At 45.6% G+C, this 13,280-nt stretch overlaps 1 protein-coding gene across 2 annotated transcripts in view; it reads left to right on the top strand.

Annotated features, from left to right (window-relative positions):
* The window catches only part of usp45 (ubiquitin specific peptidase 45), a 122,350-nt gene that overhangs the window by 762 nt on the left and 108,308 nt on the right, over positions 1 to 13,280 (top strand). For both annotated transcript variants that reach the window (XR_014552681.1, XM_083635969.1), the window contains exons 2-5: positions 27 to 141; positions 635 to 804; positions 9,995 to 10,095; positions 10,812 to 10,912. Coding sequence is in view for 1 of the 2 variants with exons in the window: in XM_083635969.1 (XP_083492095.1) it covers positions 39 to 141; positions 635 to 804; positions 9,995 to 10,095; positions 10,812 to 10,912 (475 nt within the window). In the remaining variant the exon portion in view is untranslated. The remainder of the gene's footprint in view (positions 1 to 26; positions 142 to 634; positions 805 to 9,994; positions 10,096 to 10,811; positions 10,913 to 13,280) is intronic.

Raw genomic sequence — 13,280 nt, 5'->3', positions numbered from 1 at the left:
AACATCTCCATTCTCCACCTTCCCAGCCTCAGCTCCAGATGCGGCTAAAGGACCCCTTCTCATTGAAAACCGCCGACATGACTAAGCGGACTAATAAGCCGAGGAAACCTCGAGATGAGGAGTCATCGGATGAGGTCGGCGGTAAGATACTGATACCCTGGTACCCTGTCAGATCAGGTGGCAGACTAGATCATAAGACTGTTAATGTCACGGCTGTTTGAGACCAATATTGAATTGTGTGGTCCTGTGTAGTTCAGGGGGCAGGGCATGGCACTAACACTGTTACGGTGAGGGTAACTATGCATGTTATTGTATTGTGCTTTACATAAAGGGTGACATCGAATGGCATTGGGCATGTATCTTATTTATCTATTGTTCTTGGCGATTTACAACATTGAATTTGACATAGAACATTCATTACTACTGACCGCCGAGCAGACTTGTGAGTCCGTTTTGTATATGTAGCTTGTAAAAAATGTTCCCATAGACTAGTTTGGTACACCATAAGTTGTAACGTTAACTTAGCTTTATGACACCAGTGTGATATATGGAAAAACCTGCCCCCCCCCTCCCTTCCCCAATCAATTTTGCTGATAGGGGGCACCTTTATAGAAGTACTTGTTTTGTTTATCAGGGTTGACCTGCCAACATGTGAGCAAGGCGGTGGACCTGAGCTCCGTGAAGAAGTCTGTGAGCTCCAGCCTGTGGTCGGTGTGCTCCGACTGCCTGAAGGAGCGGGCCATGATAGATGGAGAGCCAGTGGGGTCCCATGACATCCTGGTCTGCCTCAAGTGTGGTTTCCAGGTAAGCTTGGTGCTACTGTACCTTTAAAGCAATGTCTAAATGTCGGATATGATAAGATACTTGGATAGTAGTCTCGCTAGCCAGCCTCCTCTCCCTTCCGTCCGAGGAGTCTGGCGCCGCAGGTCTCCATAGTGGGATTGCGATGGGCGGCGCTTGGCGGCACTGCCCCTGGAAAATAGTTTCAAACAATCCAACTTGCCGTTTTCAGCGTGTAGCAATGAGCTAGCGTGTAGGTTTCTGCCGTTAGCTTGCTAGCTAGTTAGCGTTGTTGTTTTCACTGAGGCGGCAGGGCACTATTTACAGCCACACACACACGGAGGAGAGCGCGGGAGCCGCTCTGATTGACATGGTCGGAGCCAATGACCGAGCTTCTTAAGCGGGGAGCGGAAATCCGGCAGCGTCTGAAATCGACGCTTCCAATGGGAGAGCAGAGTAGAGCAGGGGAGGGTTTATCCCAGTTATGGAGACCTGCGGCGCCAGACTCCTCGGACGGAAGGGAGAGGAGGCTGGCCAGCGAGACTACTTGGATAGAAATAGGACATATCGGACAGAGAAGGGGTATGGCATGTGAAACAGGACAGGAGTTGTACTCGTCAAACTGATTATGTCACACTACCTCCTTGAGCCAAAGATGTATTCAGCAATTTGCCTTTTTCACTTCCCACCCAATTCACTCATTTTGTGTCTAAAAGGCAGGAAGTAACACAGGTGCAAGCAAGACATTAACAAGGGCCCCGGCACTGGAACACCTAATTGATTGGAAGTTGGAAACCCTCATTAATGTTTTGCTTGCAGTTGCAGCCGTCTTACTTCGTGCCTTTTACACACAACATAGGTAAATTGAGTGGGAAGTCAATCTGTACAACACCTGTACAAAACTTGAGTGTTTAAAGTCTAATGTGGGATGTATAATGATAATGCACAAAAACCTTGATTCCTATGTTTTTGTCTTTTGGCAACATCTAACATCAAATGCTGTGGTGTTTCTGAACTCGGGGTGTGCATATTTAGTGTCCTAAGGCAGCGGTTTTCAAACTTGGGGGAAAATCTGAGAAGAAAATGCACAACCAGAGATGGTGGGCTATCAAATCTCTGTGCCGGCGTAAATTGGCCATGCTGCACAATGGCTGCGGAGCCTCCACTGCGTGAATCAGCTGGTGGTGAAGGGCTCCTGCAGTCTGGCTGCCTGTTGAGGCGAGTGAGGAGCTGTCAGGGGAGAGACCTGCAGCTCCAGGCAGGAGGAAATCTTGATTTTTTTTTAAAATGCGTGTTTCACAAATCCGATCGCAGCAGTTCTTTGTATGTACATCAAACACATATATGCTCATATTTTTGTATCTGTTGGGGAGCTATTTCCGACGAATTTTACGAGATTTATGGGGCTGGGCTGGGGAACTGTGTGTCTGCGCTGGCCCACAGCACACAGTCGGGTTGAACGTGCAGAGAACGCAACATACTCGATACACTGAACGGGACGGGACGGGTATCCCACTAGTTATAATAAGGATGTCAGTGGATAAAGATGTATAAAATGTTTAAAGAAGATATTTGAAAAAAGAAGGATAAAGATGTTTTAAAATCTTAAAGAATATAGGATAAAGATGTTTACAACATTTTTGGAACTTGTTTTTATGCCTGAGTGGAACATACAAGAATAATAGGCAATAATAATTGGGGTGGGGAGGCGCAGCTGTCTATATGTTCTCTGAGGGGAGGCTCACTCTCCCACAATTTGAAAAGCCCTGTCCTAAAGCTTGTTTTATGGTCGCCGCGCGGCCCGCAGCCGCACAGCGTGTACCTGAAGATTTTTCTAGCAGCGCGACCTCCGCACGACTTCTCTCCAAACATGGACACTTTCGAGCCACTGAGCCCTGAACACTGAGCTGTGTTTTCACCGCATTTCTTGACCCATGTGGTCGGCTAAACTTTGATTTGCAACTGTTCGTTTTTAGTCATTTCAACAAGTAAATGTGTTGTGTTGAGAGTAGTCTCGCTGGCCAGCCTCCTCTTCCTTCTGTCCAAGGAGTCTGGCACAGGGATTAAAGTTCTCCGTCGCTACGACGGATTTCCGTCTATTGGAGCCAGATATGAAATGTGAAAAATACCAAAATTAAAGCCCCTTTGTATATTTTCAATGTGTATTGTATTGAGTTTGAATGAAAGCTTTTATTTAAAAAAATTCCGACCGGACGTCCAAATGATTCTCCTGGGCTGTGTTCAAGCCACAATAAGTCTGAAAATGTATTGCTACGGTTTCCAGGTTGAACGTCATGTTTCCTTGCCTGATAAATGTTTTGCTACGTTGTGCTATGTTTTCGGCCCGCTGAACGCGACCCTGCAAAGCCACACCATGTAACGCTAAACAAAACACTGTTGCAGATCTGCCTCTCAGACAGCGTTAGTTCCTAACGTTAAATTATCCCTAATGACAGCATTGGACTGAAGAAGTTTGTTATTGTGAGAATTGGAGTTAATTTATTACTGCAAAGGTGGAGGAACTTTGAAAACATGCGCGATGCAGAGTTGTCTTTTATTGGACAGGTAAAACTTGCTAACACACACACGCTCAAACGTTTGCTGCAGTAACGTTAACGTTATTATTTTCTGTGTATTTTCCCCCCTGACAGCGCGGGGGGTTGATGCTTTTTCCACGACCACATGTCACTAATTGTCATTTCCATCATAAAGATGCATGTCAGCAGAAAACGTTATTTGATGGAGAGAAAAAGTCTAGTGGAGTTTCACTATCGTCAACGCTAACGTTACTGAATGAGCTATAGGCACCTATCTGTAACACAACGTGATAACATTTACAAACAACTGTTGCTAGTACAGTAACTACGGTAGTTGGTTACTAACTTTCTGGTTAGCATTAGATGTGTCAGCTGCTGCTAGTCTCTGAGTTAGTTGATAACAAGATGTTGATTTCATCTGTTACCTGACTCCATGATAGTTCTGTAATTCTGAGGGATGTTTTAGATGTAACCGTGTGCAGTGGGATGTTTCCTCTTCACTTGATGCTGAACTGTAACACTAGCGTTAGGTGGTTAGCCTAGGCATGCTAGGTGTTATCTGACAGTATTAATTGGTGTGTTTTCATAACAGTAGGCTACCAGACCATCAGCTCAGTGGGACAGGAGGGGTGAGAGTTTGGGTGGAGCTGAGCTGTGTGACTGGTGGAAGAGAACCTCCTTAGTTGGGACATATAAACATATGTTGTTGTAGTTCCTGTGGTTACTGTTAGTTATAATTGTTATACTGATCCCTTAACCTACTTGTTTGACTCGATAAAAAACATCTATATATTAATTGTGATTTATTATAGCCAGTAATTTTCACATGTCTCTGTTGGCATACCTACGTGGAACCTTATAACATCAGCCCAGAACACAATTCATGCATCATTAGGCCTACTGGATGTTTGGGAACTTGAGAGTGAAATGAGTGTGATGTACACACTGTCTGCTGTTTTTTACATGAAAACCCATGTGAAGCGACGGCACGGTGGGGAAAAAGCGGACACTCTAGAAAGCCCGAAATAGCTAAAATAGGCCTCGAAAAATTTTCAGTCAAAATATTTTATTTTGCTTTAACCCCTGCTGGCGCCGCAGGTCTCCATAGTGGGATTGTGATGGGCGGCGCTTAGCGGCAGTGCCCTTGGAAAATAGTTTTCAACAATCGAACTTGCCGTTTTCAGCGTGTAGCAGAGGAGGTTTTTCCAGTGAGGCATAGGAGGATGGTCCTCCTCTATTAGATTGGGGATTTTATATAATAATATATTTTTTTATCATTTTCTATATTTTTATTTTTCATTTTTCATATTTTTTATAATAAAATATCAATCAAATGTGTTTTTTCTGATGTGCAGACACTCATTTTTTCATCCATTATATTCTTAAAATGCTTCAATAACAGTGACCTGTAGGGCACTGATGGAAATTGAGAGCTCCATGCAGACAGGAGTCACTCTGGCCCTGGCCCCGGCCTGCAGGGGGTAGGTAAAAAAAACATTACCCCTGGGGGCGTTTATTTATTTGGTAATTTATCTAATGCGAAATATGATTGGTTGAAAAACACTTGCAATTCACAGAGAACGATGTGAGAGTGATGTGTTTTTCAACCAATCAGATTGAGCTGGACAGGGACCCGTCCTTACCAATCAATACCAATCAATTAATTTATTCAACCAAATTGGTTGTTGATTGGATAGATTGCTAAGATTGACATTGTATTGTCCAATGCTGAATACGTCTGAAAATCTTGTTGAATCCAGCTCCATTGTCAGTAGGAAATGAAGACCTCCACTTTGCTGTGACAACCTGACAGGCTAATAGATAGATTTACAGACAGTAGCACCTATACTTTCCCCTTTCTCTTTTCCTATGTTTTTTATTATCAAGCAGTAAGTTAGCTCACAAGCCAGACAGTCGTTGCATCGTATTACGCGAGAGCCTCAACACGACTTTCTACAACGAGTTTAGAGAGGGCAGCGCGGTACACGGAGGCTCACGGAGGCTCAGAAGCAAACACTGGGATACTTTAACCTCATCAGCTGCACTCGCACCGGCTACAGACAGCATGGATATGCAAGTACCGTAAATTCCGGACTATAAGCCGCGGCTTTTCCCCCGTTTTTTGGCCCCTGCGGCTTATATAACGGTGCGGCTTATCTATGGATTTTTTCAGAATTTTTTTTTCAAATACAAATAAAATCTCTCTTTTTTAGCACTCTTTCTACCTATAAATCCACTTCTGTTTTAATTTCCTCTGTTGCCCTCTTTTCACCACACCGCGGACACTGTGTGCACTGTCGAAATAAACAAAGGTGTTGTGTTATGTTGTTTTGTTGAAATGTTACGGTAATACGGTAAATGGGAGCTTCCTCAAACAGCCAACAATCCCCTCTGTGCGTGAACCCTTACATATGGTAATTACGGTAAGCAAAGTTCATCAGCCCGGAATCACAACAAGACGAGCAGTCTCTCTCTCACTTACCATGGGGAAGGTACGCAGAAATTCACACGACGCAGCTTTCAAGCTGAAAGCAGTCGAACTCGCACTAAAAGAGGGAAACAGAGCAGCCGCGCGTAACCTGGGCATCGATGAGTCAATGGTGAGGCGTTGGACGGTGCAGCAGGAGGAACTGTCTCGGTGTAAGAAGACAAAAAAGTCCTTCAGAGGCCACAAAAGCAGATGGCCGGAACTTGAAGATTCCCTTGAGGACTGGGTGTTGACCCAGAGAGCAGACGGCCGAGGCGTTTCCACGGTGCAGATCCGACTGAAGGCCAAAACAGTCGCCACCGAGATGAAAATTGAACATTTCAGAGGTGGGCCATCTTGGTGCTTCCGATTCATGAGACGAAAGGGACTGTCCGTCCGGGGGAGAACTACTGAACAACTCCCTCCCGACTACCAGGAGAAAATCACAAACTTCGGCGAATTCACACAAAGGAAGATCACGGAATATTATAGGAGTGTGAAAACATCCACAATCACCAACGGGTTCCAAAACGCTGGACTGCTGCGGGATGAAGAGGATGACGCCGCCACAGCTGGCGCTGAGGGCCGTCAGAGGCTTCAGAGGCTGTTCGATGCCGACAGTGATGAAGAGGAGTTCGTTGGTTTTGAGTGACAATGAAGGAGAGAGGAGAGTGGTTGACGAAGCCACCCTGAACCTGTTCGTTTCCGACACTGAAGATGAGGACTTTGGTGGTTTCAGTACGCAGGAAGAAGAGGAAGACGAGGATTAGTGACTTGACTTCTCTGGTTACAGGTTTGCTGCACATATAGCCTATTGTTGTGTGATTTTGTCTGGGGATTAGTGACCTGACTTTTGTTTTGTTTTGTTGAAATGTTAATAAATGGGAGCTTCCCCAAACAGCGATCTCTTTCCCGACATTCCTCTCTGTGCACAAACCCTTTCATATGGTAATTAAACATCAAAACACCCGCGGCTTATAGACCGGTGCGGCTTATAGAAGAAAAAAATAGTCAATTTTGGTCCCGCGGCTTATAGACCGGTGCGTCTTATAGTCCGGAATTTACGGTAAGTCAATTAAGTTCGAGTTATCCGGGTCTTCTACTAAATTCGGCGTCCACCAAGCAGCGCTACTTTTTCGTATTATAATGTATTGTTTTATGCTGAATAGCCCGCCATTTCCTAATAAAATGGCGATCTTAAACTCGCACATTTTTAAACTGAATTTGGCAGCACGCAACTCGCCCCTTCCATGCAATGGAATCAAACAAAACTTGTAGCCTATGTTGGAAGTAGTGAAGTGTTTTTGATTGATTTGTTCATCCATCAAACCTTTTACTGACAGACTAACTGTAGCCTAAATAATATATCTTACTTTATTTTGAGGTGCATTACATTGCTCAGCCAGAAATTATTCCCACTTCAACTCTCTTTCTCCTGGGTGGGCCTAACGTTAAAATGCACCAGATGACAATCCATCTTATTTGTGCTCAATCTGCATTGAAAATGTGTGAAAATTCAACTTCTTGCAACAGTTGTAGCCTAAGCTAGTGGCTTTCAAAGTGGGGTCCCCAGCAAAAAGGGGGGATTAATCTATTTTCACTATAATTCCATCCATAAGTAACACAATCACAGAATGTAGATTCAAAAAACACGGGACAAGATGTAACTATCCTTTGTGCAAGCACTTACTAGAGAGTCTTCTTACTGATGGTGTCTGCAACACTAAAGGCTAAGGATGGAAGGTTGACACAGAGGAGTTCTCACCCTCCTTCCTTGACGTTTCGTTGATGATTAGCCCACGACGTCTCGGGAGGGCTCAACGGTGACTTCTGGCGTCCCAGAAACACCCCCCTCTGTGTGGTCCAGTCCTCGCCAGCTACTTCATAAACACCCCCCTCTGTGTCGTCCAGTCCTCACCAGCTACTTCAGAAACACCCCCCTCTGTGTCGTCCAGTCCTCACCAGCTACTTCAGAAACACCCCCCTCTGTGTCGTCCAGTCCTCGCCAGCTACTTCAGCAACACAACCCTCTGTGTCGTCCAGTCCTCGCCAGCTACTTCAGAAACACCCCCCTCTGTGTGGTCCAGTCCTCACCAGCTACTTCGGGGCCCAGCTGGGGTCTTGTCTCTTCATCCACAGCCACTGGCTGCTTCTCTCTGCTGTCTCTGATGCTGCCTTGATGGCTAAGCGCAGGTTGGGGCCTCTTGATTCCCAGGTCTCTGAGCAATCTGGTGGTAGATGTTGCCACAAAATCTCTGCACCCAACCTCCACAGGGCGAACTTCAGTGTTCCAGCCACGGTGTTGTGCTTCAGCAGCTAGCTCGGCATAGCGGAGACGTTTTCGCTCATAAGCCTCATCCACTGAGTCCTCCCAGGGTACAGTGAGCTCTATGATGAAGCCTTTTCTGAGAGAAGGTGGACCAGAGCACCAAATCAGGCCTGAGGGTGGTGGTGGCAATCTCTGGTGGAAATGTGAGTTGCCGGCCAATGTCAACCAGCATCTTCCAATCACAGGCCAAGCGTAGCAGGTCTCGCTCCAGCGGTATGGAGCTGCTCTTGGTTACCTTAGCCCCCTCCCGGACAAAGGCAGTTGTTCGTAGGCAGTTCGTAGGCAGGCAGACACTTGTCCTCAATCTGCATTGAAAATGTGTGAAAATTCACCTTCTTGCAACAGTTGTAGCCTAAGCTAGTGGTTTTCAAAGTGGGGTCCCCAGCAAAAAGGGGGGATTAATCTATTTTCACTATAATTCCATCCATAAGTAACACAATCACAGAATGTATAACTATTTTGGTCATGGGTTTCATATAATGTCTGTGATAAAACATCTAAAAGCAAAACTCTTATCAGATGGGGGACCCTGGAACAAAATCTTATCTATATGGGGGTGCGTGGTGTAATTTGTGTCAGTTTAGGGCTCCTTAACATGAACAAGTTCGAGAAACACTGGCCTGGGCTACATCTTCTGCCAGAAAAGTTATTGCAGTTGAGGAATCTGTCAAGCCAGCCAGCACCCAAGTTTTAGGATTGTGTGATTGAATTAAACTGAAATTAAGTTTGATGTTGCCTGCTGTAACAGTGTGGATCTATAAAGCGGTCTGTAGCCTAATGATTTATATTGATCTTGTTTCCTTGAAGGAGACTGGTGCTGCTATTGAGATTACATTAGGGTATAGGAGTGACATATTTGGGACCCGTTTCTGGCCTACCTTGATGAGGTTAGGGGCGGTGGGTGACTTGCTCAGCTGGTTTGTCTTGGCCCCTTGTATGGGAACCCATATGCTTTTATAAGCATGTAAGTACCCTTATATGGGTGGTAGCACCATATTATAATTGTCAATCAATAGTATGCTTTGCTTTGTTTTCCAGCTGTGTCTGAGCTTGTTTGTTTTGTTTTGTTTGTATGTTGTTAAAATCTGTCTTCAAACTGCAAAAGAGAAAAGAAAAAAACGCCCCAAAAAATGAAGAAGCGTCCTCCCCTATTGCCAAGCTCACCAGCCGCCACTGGTGTGTAGCAACGAGCTAGCGTGTAGGTTTCTGCCGTTAGCTTGCTAGCTAGTTAGCGTTGTTGTTTTCACTGAGGCGGCAGGGCACTATTTACAGCGACACACAGGGAGGAGGGAGCGGAAGCCGCTCTGATTGACATGGTCGGAGCCAATGACAGAGTTTGTAATAAGCCGGGAGCGGACATCCGGCTGCCACCGAAACAGTCGCTCCAATGGGAGAGCAGCTGTAGAGCAGGGGAGGGTTTATCCCTGTTGCCTGTTTCCGTGGCGCCAGACTCCTCGGACGGAAGGGAGAGGAGGCTGGCCAGCGAGACTATGTTGAGAGAGATTAAAAGCAGCACAGAGCAGGCTATCAGTGCTGAGAACTGAAAAGGCTATTCAGTAAAAACAAGTTTGGTGATTCATTCATGTGCTGATATACGGTAGTTTGAGAGTGAAAGTGCACTCAGTACTGCACATAATAGCGTTTCATTGTGACTTTTCAGGGGCTGTTCTCACTATTACCATGGTACAATGTAACATGCTGATCACTTACTTGGCTGCCGTTCTGACTATAAAAGCATCAGGCCCAGCGCGGAGTCCGCACATGATCTGCAGAGGTCTGAGACCTTAAGGCTTGGTGTAATATAAAGTAGTAGTTAGCTTTTACAACATTTCTATTCTATTTCTTACTGACAAGCTAAGTCTTTTGTTCATCCTCCCTCAGGGCTGCAACCAGTCTGAGATCCAGCACTCTGTCAAGCATCACCAAACTCTCCATCCAGAGTCTCACTGCATCACTATCAGCCTCAGCACCTGGAAGGCCTGGTGAGAATTTGCCTTGATCTGGAAGGAAAAAGCTGCACACATTGTAAATACTCGTATAGTGTTAACTTAACTGATTACCATCACACATTGGGTATTGGACAGAGCTTGTGTTGAAGGTGCACATGTGGTGGAATAATAATATAACACCATTGGAACATTTACAAAGTGTGCAGACAGAAGAACATCTTAATTTCAGCCTTGATTTCTGTCTGGCACCATTGTAAAGGTTGGATGTTTGTGCTGTTAGGTGAAATGCTTTATTGGGATTAGCCTCTTTCTCGAAAATGCTGATAAAAGGAACCAAGTAGAAACGTTCCGAGACTGAAGGAGGAGTGGCGATGCAAAACAGCTCGCGCTCAGGACCTCGCTCCCCCCCCCCCCCCACATAGGCTAAACTAAGCTTATCTGGGGTCACTGGTGACCCAAACATCAATTTGTTAGTAAGTGCAGTCACACCTTTCAATAAAATAAGTGATGAAAATCCGTTGCTTCGTTGCTGAAGAAAGGAAGATGCATTTTCCGCGGCTAATGCTGCCATCCCACAATTCCTTGCGGCTGTGGAGTCATCAACACACGACCTTTGACATTGTTTTGAGAGAGGTTTCAGGAGAGTGACCCCTAGCGGCCGAAAATTACATACTGCACGTTTAAAATCAGCTGTAACTTATAGCCTCTCTGTGCATTCTGCTCTGTGTGTCCCTCTATCATTTTAACAGGTGTTTTGAGTGTAATGAAGAGCTCTCCACTCACTGTAACAAGAAAGCTTTGGCCCAGACCCTGGACTTTCTACAAAAGTACTCTGTCAAGGCAACATCAGGTAACTGTGGTTGGTGGTGTTAGTGTTGGAGTACTCGAGACTGGTCTTGGTCTCGAGACCGGTCTCAAGACCACATTTTGTCCCCAACCAACTTTGCACACCTTTCTCAAAACAATGTCCTTTTTATTGCGTTTATTGCGTTTTATAAAAACTGTATATCCCATCGATATAGAGTCTGGTAGACAGATCAAGCAGTGTTTTCCTTTTGTTTTACCCTGGTTTTACCAAGCAGTGTCTTCTCTATGTAAAATAGATCTATAAGGTGAAGAGCCTGTCCAGCCAATGACGGCTTGAGACTGGCTGCCACAGCTGTCAATCATCCCTTTTTATATGTCAAATAACTACTTAAAAACAAACTGATCAGAGAAATGACCACTTGCACAGGCATTAGCATGATAATAATTATCTAAAATGATACAACCCACCTTTGGAAAAAATGGGTGACGATACCATGCACCGGGGCTATGCCAGGTTTCGACCTGGCCTTGTTTTTATTGGGATTGGATGTAAAATTCCCCCCTCCAATTGCAACCAATAACCTTGCAGGTTGAAAGCTTCTAACGCTGTAGCCCCTCCCCTCACGTTCATGCACAAAGGAAGACAACACGGGTCAACAAGGTGGCTGGAGAGATGTCGTCCATCATAATTTAGCAGCAGGAAGGTGTTTTTATGCTTCATTCTGTTCACTGTGTTGAGCCTTGCAGAAGGTCAGTGATATGGAATTGACCTATCTCTAAGTCCCGCCCAGAACGCAGACGAGCAAATCTTATTATTATGGTGTTTCATACAGTTATAAGTAGAAAAGAATTGTCAAACGATGTGCATGGGGGTAAATGGAGCATTACGAGGCATCCTGGGAGGCCAGGCAATGGATAAAAACCAATCAAACGTTCAGCTAACTCTATAATCGGGAGAGACCATAGAACATTTCACTCGGACCAAAAAAAAAAAAAAAATCTTCAAACCCGCATTTTCTTTACGTTTTGGCCTAAGTTAAATGTTATGCGATCTCTCCTGCCTCTGTACCGTTTGGTTTGAACCAGTAAAACTATTTTTATAAGCATTTTACGAAATGTCGATGGGAAAATAAATGGCGGATGAAAATCTCTGGTACAGTGCTGAAGCAGGAAGTGACGTGACGTTCCACTTTGGCTCTCTATTCCACCAAAAGCTAACATTGACTCTGCCCTTTCACTATTTCATGAGAATATCATGAGGCTTTAATGCTAAACATCCAGAAGCTGCGGGAATAGTTGTCGGTGATTTTAACAAAGCTAACTTCAGACAGGTCCTGCCAAACTTCAAACAACATGTCACATGCCCAACCAGAGGTGTAAACACCCTAGATCACTGTTATACCTTTTTTTTATGCGGAGCAGAGCCACCACATAAAAACCCACCTCTCTTGCAGGGTCGTTCTATCGGGTAAATGGCGCGGCTTGGAAACTTTTAGACTGAAGAAAATGCCACTCGTTTTCTGGATATTAGTGGGATTTGTGGCCAGTCTAAAAGGGGCTTTAGACCCCCTACAAGGATGGCTACAAATCTGCCCTCTTCTGGCTTTCGGCAAAGCAGATCATGATGCTATCCTCTTGTTACCTAAAAATACAGGCAGCGATTAAAGTACTCACACCCAGTAACAAAAGAGCTGCGCCGCTGGTCTACCACATCAGACACCGAGCTGCAGGATGCGCTGCAGTCTACAGATTAGGCCATGTTTAAGGCAAGCACCGACAACGTCCATGAGCTAACAGATGTGGTCACATGCTATATCGCTAAACTGTTTGATGACATCGTTCCCATGGGGCCTGTAAAAGTCTATCCCAACCAGAAACCATGGGTCGACAAATCAATACGCGAGGCCCTAAAGGCACGCACTGCTGCCTATCAATCTGGGAAGAGCACAGGTGACATGACACATTATAAAGCAGAGGCCTACAAACTTAGAAAAGCGGTGAAAGCTGCAAAGCAGCGCTATAAAGACAGAGTGGAGGCACAGCTGGGTGACCGTGACAGCAGACATGTATGGCAGGGTCTCAAAACCATCACGGATTAGAAGGTGGAGGATCTAAGCAACTTTTTTTTGCACGCTTTGGTGCCAGCTACACTGGGAGCTGCACTGCTGCGGACGCCGAGGACAACTCCAGCGCTGCACAGATTCAGGAGGTGACCAGGCGCGCGGGAAGCTATCTCCCACGAGGGGGTCTGAAGCATATACTCGGACTTGTGCGGCGCGCTTAGCGCGGCACCGAGCACTTGCGCGTGCACGTGTGAGGTGCGTGCGCGTGCACGTGCGAGGTGCGAGCACACGCAAAGTGCGCTGCGCGGCGCGGCCTTGTGCGAGCATGCTGCGTGAAGTTGGCACTTG

Source organism: Poromitra crassiceps, assembly GCF_964638095.1.
Source record: "Poromitra crassiceps genome assembly, chromosome: 1".
Taxonomy (NCBI): domain Eukaryota; kingdom Metazoa; phylum Chordata; class Actinopteri; order Beryciformes; family Melamphaidae; genus Poromitra; species Poromitra crassiceps.
The sequence above is the reverse complement of the archived record's forward strand: the minus strand, read 5'-3'. Positions and strand labels throughout refer to the sequence as shown.